General features: G+C 33.3%; 3 protein-coding genes across 3 annotated transcripts in view; 2 read left to right on the plus strand and 1 right to left on the minus strand.

Annotated features, from left to right (window-relative positions):
• The window catches only part of LOC137632463 (ferric-chelate reductase 1), a 54,397-nt gene extending 53,808 nt beyond the window's left edge, over nucleotides 1-589 (plus strand). The window contains exon 3 of the mRNA XM_068364398.1: nucleotides 1-589. This exon is cut by the window's left edge and continues 795 nt beyond it. The gene's annotated coding sequence lies outside the window, so the exon portion shown is untranslated.
• The window catches only part of LOC137632465 (choline-phosphate cytidylyltransferase A-like), a 225,513-nt gene that overhangs the window by 202,681 nt on the left and 12,832 nt on the right, over nucleotides 1-10,000 (minus strand). The gene's annotated exons all lie outside the window — the stretch shown is intronic.
• On the plus strand, nucleotides 4,301-6,946 carry LOC137632373 (interaptin-like). The gene has a single exon (XM_068364308.1). It carries the CDS (start codon nucleotides 4,301-4,303, stop codon nucleotides 6,944-6,946), a length of 2,646 nt encoding a protein of 881 aa, XP_068220409.1.

Consider the following 10,000-nt stretch of genomic DNA (forward strand, 5'->3'; position numbering starts at 1 on the left):
AAAGTATAATTATACACTTCAGTGTTTTATAACAAAACTCCAAGAATGTTACTTCAATCATCTAAGTCACTATCGCAGTGTTTCCCAAACTTTTTTAAATGATTACCCCAAAATCTTATTTCCAACTAATCAATTACCCCATTGAACATATACCCGGTAATATCGGTTATTTTTTTGCAGCCACCTGATGAACTGTATGGATCATGTAGCCCGCTATTGGCTGCTTATAGTTAAGGATCCAAAACAAATGCAAACTTTTTCATTTTAATGGATATCAAAATGAACCATCATCAGTGCAGAATATTCAATGTAACAATATTAATAGATATTATTCAGTAATAACTTTATAGCAATAATTATGGGAATGTGAATAACTCAATTTCAGAACATCTTGATTACCCCAAAAATACGGGTCCATTACCCCACTGGGGTAAATTACCCCAGGGTTGGGAAACACTGTACTATCGTAAACGAGAGGTATTCTGAACAGTACCAATCAATGTCACATGATCTTTTATTTACCTAAGCTCCTGGTTCCTTGTATATGGGCAAAGGTCTAAGAATTCACTGCTTGTTGAAATAAAATGTTATCAACACACATCTTTTGGTCTATCCTTTATTTACTACATACGGACAATAGAAAACCAATACCTTAATAGAAACAGATTAGTGTAAAGATTCAAGTGTTATAAATCATCATCTGTTAAGCCAATACTTTACGTCGTTACATCAATTTGGGCAATTTCCCCATCTACAAAAAGTCTTGGCGACTACCCTATTAATGGATTTGAATCGAGCCATTTCTATCATATCAGTACGACGCATCTCACGTAACGAACTACAAATTCTTTCGGGGGAAATGGGGAGGGAAATTAACTGTTTCGAAGCTCTTTAGATTTGATGGATACTTTAAATTGAATGGGATTCTGACAACGTCAGACATTTGTCAATTGCTATAAAATATTGTGTAAAAAAAAAAAAAAAAAAAAAAAAAAAAAAAAAAAAAAAAAAAAATTACTGTACAAAAATTTGGCTTTTTGAGATTGATACGAAAATTTGCAGATCAAGAGAGCTTGCTGCCTCTCAAAGAGAAAAATCAATTACGAATTGAAAAAAATTAAAAATTGACAACGTACAAAAAACAAAACTGTTCTAAATACTGACGTGTCAAGAAAAGATCAATCAATAAGAAATTCATATAAGAGAGGAAATAATGATATACTAATAATTTCAACTTCCTATGAAGGGATTCAGAAACGATGATCATCAAATCTAAACATCTAGAATGTAATATCGATGACTTTGAGACGCCTTAAACAAGGCAGAGGCTAGAAACGAAAAAAATATGTCAAATAGAATCGTGAATTATATAAATACTGAAAAGCCATGCGCTACCCGAGAAATGGTTGCTAAAATATTATGCAAATCCTCATCTCTTATTACGAAAATCTTCACTTCACTTCACTTCCACTCCCAGGTAGGCTTTTCAGCCTGTCAGTGGAATCAGTTGTCTTCTCCACTCAATTCTGTTTTCAAAAATTCCCTCTCTTCTCAGCTGTTCAATTGTTGGCATGTTGTTCTTTGTCAAAATCTCTTCAATTCTATCCCCCCAGCGTTTACGTGGTCTACGAAAATGTTATGTACAAATTGAGAATGTACAGCTCCTAGAATCTACAGCTAAAATCTGGTGTACGACCAGAGACGATCTTACTATAGCCCATTTCTTTTAGCGAGGCAGATTTGCACCGACTCGCAGCGGTGCCCTTTTAGTTCGGAAAAGTTTCCTGATCACTGATTGGATAGAATTATCTCGTCCAACCAATCAGCGATCAGGAAACTTTTCCGAGCTAAAAGGGCACCGCTGAGAGTCGGTGCAAATCTGCCTCGCTAAAAGAAATTGACTATAAAATGTGACATACGGTCTGCGAACTTATTACTTACATTTCTTGTACGTTACAATGGCTTCCGTTTACCAAAATAATCAATTAAAAAATAATGCTCTTCAAGCAGGAGACTCTAAGATTTTACTGGAGCGTTCGGATTAAGTTAACAAAATATAAAATGTACTTTTTTCAACGGTCATCCAAAACAATTCATCCGGGATAAGAGCAGGGAGAATATTGATGAAGATTTTCCCCTGCTTTTTTAGTAAATTTTCACATACAAGAAATTGAATGCGAGGACTCCACTGCATTTTAATACTATCTTTTCTGGCATTTAAACGCATTCTGAAACTTGCTTCTTAAGCAATAAATTGACTTTGAAAACTACTATCTCGGGCCATACATTTCTCAGGTAATACGTTGTGATGACTTACTGTATATCCCATTTTAGTAGTAAGGATGCAGGACAACTCAACACTGCCGACTCATCGCCAGGACAACTCGACACCAGGACAACTCAACACCGGGACAACTCAACACCAGGACAACTATAAAACTATAAAACACAAACACACACATATATTCATATATAGATATATATATACATACATATATATATATATATATATATATATATATATATATATATATATATATATATATATATATATATAATACACTTTATATATACAGTATATATAATTGGATTATTTGTCTCTTTCTAATGAACAATGGAATTTATTTAATTAATGGACAAAAAATTTGTACAACAAACAGTTATCAAACGTGGTTATGGCGACTCTTCGTCAGATGAAGTTAGTTCTATCACGTCATTTTTCATGTCTTCCTTTATAATGTTATCAGTTTCCTTAATAGTCTTGGCCTTATTTTCCTTGCAAATCTGAAACAAAGCCGTTTTTTGATATGTTGGTTGCATCTGTGATACGTTTGATTGCTTGGTCAATTACATTATCCTTTTCCCATATTAAAAAACTGATACACATTGTATACCATTTTTCTTTCTTCTGGGCGAAGGATACGACGCGGGGAACTCTCCATGGTGTTTACGGAAGGCTATTGTGCGAGACAAAGAATGCCGAAGCTAATCTTCAAGCATTTAATTGGATTTTACCTAAAGTCTTAGTGAACTGACCCAGGGAAGATATGGCAACGTGTGTGCCATATCTCCTAGTTTTTCATTTCCCTTCTCTTCTCTTAGTGAAGCGAAGGAAGCGGGGTTAAGGAGAATCGGCACCGCCGCAAATGAGCTTGAAGTTCGCTCGTAAAATGGGTCAGTTCACTATTACAGCGTTATCGGAAATAACTTTGGGGTTAATATACTAATACCATCAACACCAAAAAGGTAAATCTTATAATCCCTTTAACAACTTAATAAAGAAAAAAAAACATTTATATGATGTACAGGTCATTTGCATCTGATTGGTAGTTTATAAATATTACAAGGAGAACCATGAGAGAAAGTAGTTTGAGATAAAGAAGTTATTCCATTGTTCATTAGAAAAGACAAGTATATATATATATATATATATATATATATATATATATATATATATATATATATATATATATATATATATACATATATATATATATATATGTGTGTGTGTGTGTGTGTGTGTGTGTGTGTGTGTGTGTGTGTCTGTCTGTGTTTTATAGTTGTCCCGGTGTCGAGTTGTCCTGTCGTTGAGTCGGCGGTGTTGAGTTGTCCCTTTCCCACTACTACTATTACTACTACTACTACTATTACTACTACTACTACTACTACTACTACTACTAATAATAATAATAATAATAATAATAATAATAATAATAATAATAATAATAATAATAATAATAATAACAATAACAACAATTAAAAATCATTATAAAGTGACCTTTCTCAGGGATTATACCCAAGTAATTCATCTTCAAATTCTGAAATGACATCTGTACGATGACCTCTATTTGCTATCCTCGTCTTGTAGTCTTCAATGTTTCTTTGTGACTTAGTTCGAATTTTGAATAAAATACCCAAAGGAAACACGCAAGAAAAGCCTTCAAGTTTGAAAAGAGAATTTGCCTCACTCGACCAAAGAAATAGACATTAAATTGACAAGATTTATCTCTTTTATCTCAGATGTTCGCTAAGAGAATGTCAAATGGGTTTCAGATGCAAGAGATTGTATCTTCTTTGCCGTAGACACAACATGGATTACGCAATTTCGTATACATCTATTTATCTATCTATAAATACAAACTCCTACATATATATATATATATATATATATATATATATATATATATATATATATATATATATATATATATATATATAGTAGTAGTAGTAGTAGTAGTAGTAGTAGTAGTAGTAGTGGTTTTTAAGTTAACGCCGTCTTCTGGCTGGAAAGGAGGAAAAAATGTCCTGGAGAAGTGTTAGAGTCGGTGACTTCAAAATTGGCTTCAGGGGAACTGAAAAGTCTTCAGAATTCTTTGAAGACTCGTCTTTCGATTTTCTCAAATATATGCTGATACAAGCCTCAGGAGAGGTATGTATGATTATGACTATGTTCAATCAAGCATTTGGTGCGTGTGTGAATATGATCGGAGAATTTGTTAGAGGAAAATACAACTGGCCTCAAAATGCAGCTTCGGTTATCCAAGAACGGAATGCTGCATGCGAGGATATGACGTTAAATCTTCAGGGACAGCTGCGAACTCTCCAGGAGTCCTCAGTCTTCAAATGGTTTTCATGGCTTCTCCCAGAGGCGCCGTCTTTTGGAGAGTGTCGTGCAGTCGCCTCTCAGGATGGATTCCTCGGTGAGTGGCTGCAGCGCTGTCCTTGGATCGGGGGCTATTGGAAAGCCAGTGAGGAACTACAAGGGTGTGAACTTGGACTGCGGCAAATGGAGGAAGAAGCTTTGAGATTCAACGCCCAGTTGAAATCAAATTGGTTCTTTGGCAAACTTCTTCCCGAATTCGACATTGGAGGAAGGAAGGAAATCTTTTCTCACGGTAACAAGACATTTTACATCGGTTTGGCTGCTGCTGGAGTCATATTCGGTGGAATTATGTTTGCTAGGAGAAGGATGGCTAAAGAAGGCGAAGACGCTCCAGAATTGGACGGAGAGGATCTCAAAACTGAGTGTCTGGATCAAATGACTCAGGTGGAAAATCTTGAGGAGGAAAACAACAAGTTACAAGGACAACTAAATGAATTGAGAAGAGATCTAGATGAAATGAAAACAGAGAAAGAGATGCAAGAAAAACTGAAAGCTCAAAAAGAGACTGAGAATCAAAAGCTGAAAATTGACTGCGTCGAAAACGACCTTCAGAGGAAGGAACAGGAGAAGAAACAGGAAATTCTTGAGGAGGAAAACAGCAAGTTACAAGGACAACTAAATGAATTGAGAAGAGATCTAGATGAAATGAAAACAGAGAAAGAGACGCAAGAAAAACTGAAAGATCAGAAAGAGACTGAGAATCAAAAGCTGAAACTTGACTGCGCCGAAAAAGACCTTCAGATGAAGGAACAGGAGAAGAAACAAGAAATTCTTAACACTGAAATGGAAGAAATGAAGAAAATCTATAATGAGAAAATAGAAAAACTGCTAAATGCCAGCGTTCAAAAAGACCTCCGGATGAAGGAACAGGAAAAATTACTGGATATTCTAAAAACTGAAAATGAAACCAATAATAAAGTGCAAAATGAAAAAACTGAAGTGCAAAATGAGTGCATCGAAAAAAACATTCAGATGAAGGAACAAGAAAAAATATTGGAAGATCTAAAAACTGAAAATGGAAAACTGAAAAAAATGCAAAATCAGAAAACTGAACAACTAAATCAATTGAGAAGCAAAATAAAGGAATTGAAGGCAGAGAAAGAGGAGAAAGAAAAGCTGAGAGCTAATATTGCATTATATTATCAGAATCTCGAGAAAGTGTACAAAAGAAAAGATCTGGAGATGAAAGAACAGAACAAATTATTAGAAAACCTAAAAACTGAAAATGGGAAAATGAAAAGAATGCAAAATCAGAAAACGGAACTAAATCAGTTGAGAAATGAAATAAATGAATTGAAAAGAGAGAAAGAGGAACAAGAAAACCTGCGATGTAAAATTGCGTTGTATTATCAATTTCTGGAAAAGGTTTACAACAGAAAAGATCTTCAGTTGAAAAAACAGAAAAATTTACTCGAAAAACTAAAGAAGGAAAAGGGAGAAACGAAAAAAATGCAAAATCAGCAAGCGGAACTGAATCAGTTGAGAAATGAAATAGAAGAACTGAAAAGGGAGAAAGAGGAAAAAGAAAAGCAGCGAGCTAAGATGGCGACCTATTATCAAAATCTAGAAAAGGCGTTCAATAAAAAAGAACTTCAGATGAAAGAACAGATAAAATCCTTGAAAAATCTAAAAACTGCAAACGGAGAAATGAAAGAGATGTCAAATCAGAAAACGGAACTAAAGCAATTGAGAAGTCAAATAAACGAATTGAACAGAGAGAAAGAGGAACAAGAAGACCTGCGGGCTAAGATGGAGTCGGATTATCAGAATCTCGAAAAGGCCTACAATGAAAAGGATCTTCAGATGGAAGAACTGAAAAAATTATTGGAAGATAAAACTGAAAATAATGGACCGGAAGAACTGCAAAAGGGTCCAGTGGATGAATTAATAAATGTAGAAGAACTAAAGGCTGAGAATGAGGAACAGGTAAGGATGCAAGCTAAGATGGCGTCGGATTACGAAAATCTGAAGAACGAGTGCGCCCAAAAAGATGATCAGTTAAAACGACAGGAAAGGTTACTGGAAATGCTTAAGACTGGGAATAAGGGACCGAAGAAATTACAAAGGGATCAAGTGAATGTATGGAAAAAGAAAGTAGATGAATTGAACGCAGAGAAAGAGGAGCAAGAAAAGCTGAACGCTAAGATAGTGTCCGATTACCAAAATCTGTTAAGGGAATGCTCCATGAAAGATCGTGAGATGAAAAGACAAGAAAGGTTACTGGAGATTCTTAAAATTGAAAAGGAAGAAATTCAAATGCAAAAGGAGCAATTGAGAAACTAAGTAGACTGAAGGCCGAGAAACAGGAGGAAATATCCAAAAAGATTTTAAGAGATGCTTGGCTCGACTACCCGGCTTGAAGGACGTGGAATACCCTACAGGATTTGCTCTGCAGAGGGAAAAACCTTGTCTTTTTCTAGTATGCTATGTTCCCTGGTGGGGTCGTACAGGGGCTTCGTCAGGTGTGAACAAACGGTCAGATATCTGGATCTATTCTTTCGGATACTAACCTTCGGGTGGTTCTGTTGGAATAATCTAGAAGACTGGCTATGCAGAGGGGAGGAGATAAAGGTTCTTCTAGTATGCAGTCAAGACCTTATAGGGCAGGGGTGGCCAACCTATGGCGCATGCGCCAACAGTGGCGCATTGCACGATTACAAGTGGCGCACTATACCCCAGAGATAATTAAAAAACCAAGCCCGCTCATAAAAAAATAATACGAAAAATACTACTGATTATTAGAAAAAAATACAAAAATAATTTAAGGGGACCTTCAGCTATGTCCTGCATTTTTTTCTTTAATTATTCAAAATACACCATTTCTATAAATGTATTAAATTTTAGACATATATAATACCTTAATCATATACCAACGTTACAGAATACATTGAAAAAATCATATTACTACGAGAGGCCTTTGATAGTCGTTTTAGTGAATTTGCTGAAGAAGATTGCACGGTTGCATTTATAAATCCATTTTCACTTACTGAACATAACATTCTGAAGATGCCTAGTAATATACAGATGGAGCTTATTGGTCTAAAAGCAAATTCAGTGCTGAAGAGTAAATTTAATGAATTTTCCTCACTCCCAAGTGCATCTGAAATGCTCATTTTTGGCGATTATAAACAAGTGAACATTTTCCAGAATTTAGAAAATTTACCCAAAGTTATGCCTGTAGCTTTGTAACAACATACAGATGCGAGCAAATATTTTCATCCATGAAAATATTCAAGAAGTGAGGTCACGACTATCTGATTCAAATCTGAAGAACTGTCTGTTGCTCTCAGTTAGTGAAAGCAAGGCAAAGTCAAAAGTCTCATTAAACATAGTTATGTTTATTTTTCCTGCATGTGAAATTACTTTTCTTTAAAACTGCTAATCATGTTCATATATTTTTATTAGTACTTTCAGGAATAACTAATGAATATTATCAATGCAAATTCAGTGTCAATAAGTAGGTACACTTTACTTTGAATCCATGTTAAATCATTTCCTTTACAGCTGCTACATCTGTCCGTGCACACACACACACATTTATATATATATATATATATATATATATATATATATATATATATATATATATATATATATATATATTTATATATATATATATATATATATATATATATATATATATATATAAATATGAATATCTATATATACTGTGTATATATATATATAAATATATAAATATGAATATCTATATATACTGTGTATATATATATATATACTGTGTATATATATATATATATATATATATATATATATATATATATATATATATATATGTGTGTGTGTATAAAGACATATAATTATATATATATATATATATATATATATATATATATATATATACATATATATATATATATATATATATATATATATATATATATATATATATATATACATATATGTATAAAGACATATATATATATATATATATATATATATATATATATATATATATATATATATAGATAGATAGATAGATATCATATTATTATATGTATTAAAGCCAAATATGTCCAAATCACCATAGTTGAGGGATTGGAAGGGGGTTAAAGTTTGTGTGGCGCATCTGAATTAGAAGTGAAAAAAATTGGTGCATGGTAAACAAAAGGTTGGCCACCCCTGTTATAGGGGAACCACGGAAATTAGGTTGGGAGGGAGAGCAAAAGCAGAAAATGAAGAAAAAAAAAATAAAAAAAAATATAAAACTATAAAATCCAAAAAAAAAATATATATAAAAAACTACAAAATCCAAAAAAAAAACAAAAAAAAACTACAAGAAAAAAAAAAAAAAAAAAAAAAAAAAAAAAAAAAAAAAAAAAAAAAAAGGAGCTGATGCAGCAGAGGAAGGAGAAGCAGGAGGAGGAAGAATAGCAGCAGCAGCTTAAGAAAAGAAAAAAAATCCAAAAAAGAATATAAAAAAAGACTACAAAATAATAATAATAAAAAAAAACCAGCATTAGAAGGAGAAACAGGAGGAGGAGGAAGAGCAGCAGCAGCTTAAAAAAAAGAAAATAAAAAGTAATAAAAACTACAAAAAAAAAGCTGCAGGAGAGAGAGAAGCAGGAGGAGGAAGGAGAGCAGCAGCAGCTTAAAGAAAGAAAATAAAAAGTAATAAAAACTACAAAAAAAGCAGCAGGAGAGAGAGAAGCAGGAGGAGGATGAAGAGCAGCAGCAGCTTAAAAAAAAGACAAAAAAAAAAAAGGATAAAATATTACGAAAAGAAAGAGCAGCAGGAGAGAGAGAAGCAGGAGGAGGAAGGAGAGCAGTAGCAGCTTAAATAAAAAAAAAAAAGCAGGAGAGAGAGAAAAGGGAGGAGGAAGGAGAGCAGCAGCAGCTTAAATTAAAACAAAAAAAAAAAAAAAAAAAGCAGGAGAGAGAGAAGCAGGAGGAGGAAGGAGAGCAGCAGCAGCTTAAATTAAAACAAAAAAAAGCAGGAGAGAGAGAAGCAGGAGGAGGAAAGAGAGCAGTAGCAGATATAAAAGGAAAATAAAACCAGCAGGAGAGAGAGAAGCAGGAGAAGGAAGAAAAGCAGCAGCAGCTTAGGAAAAAAAGAAAGAAAAAAAATAAAGCAGCAGAAGGAGAAGCAAGAGGAAGAAAAGCAGCAGCAACAGCTTAAAAAAAATATAAAAAAAATATAAAAACTACAAAATCCAAAAAAATTATAAAAACTACAAAAAAAAAAAAAAAAAAAAACAGAAGGAGAAGAAGAAGTAGGAGGAGGAAGAAGAGCAGCAGCAACAGCTTGAAATAAAAAAGAAAAAAAAAATATAAAAAAAAATATAAAAACTACAAAATCCAAAAAAATAAAAAAAACTA

Source organism: Palaemon carinicauda, chromosome 41, assembly GCF_036898095.1.
Source record: "Palaemon carinicauda isolate YSFRI2023 chromosome 41, ASM3689809v2, whole genome shotgun sequence".
NCBI lineage: Eukaryota > Metazoa > Arthropoda > Malacostraca > Decapoda > Palaemonidae > Palaemon > Palaemon carinicauda.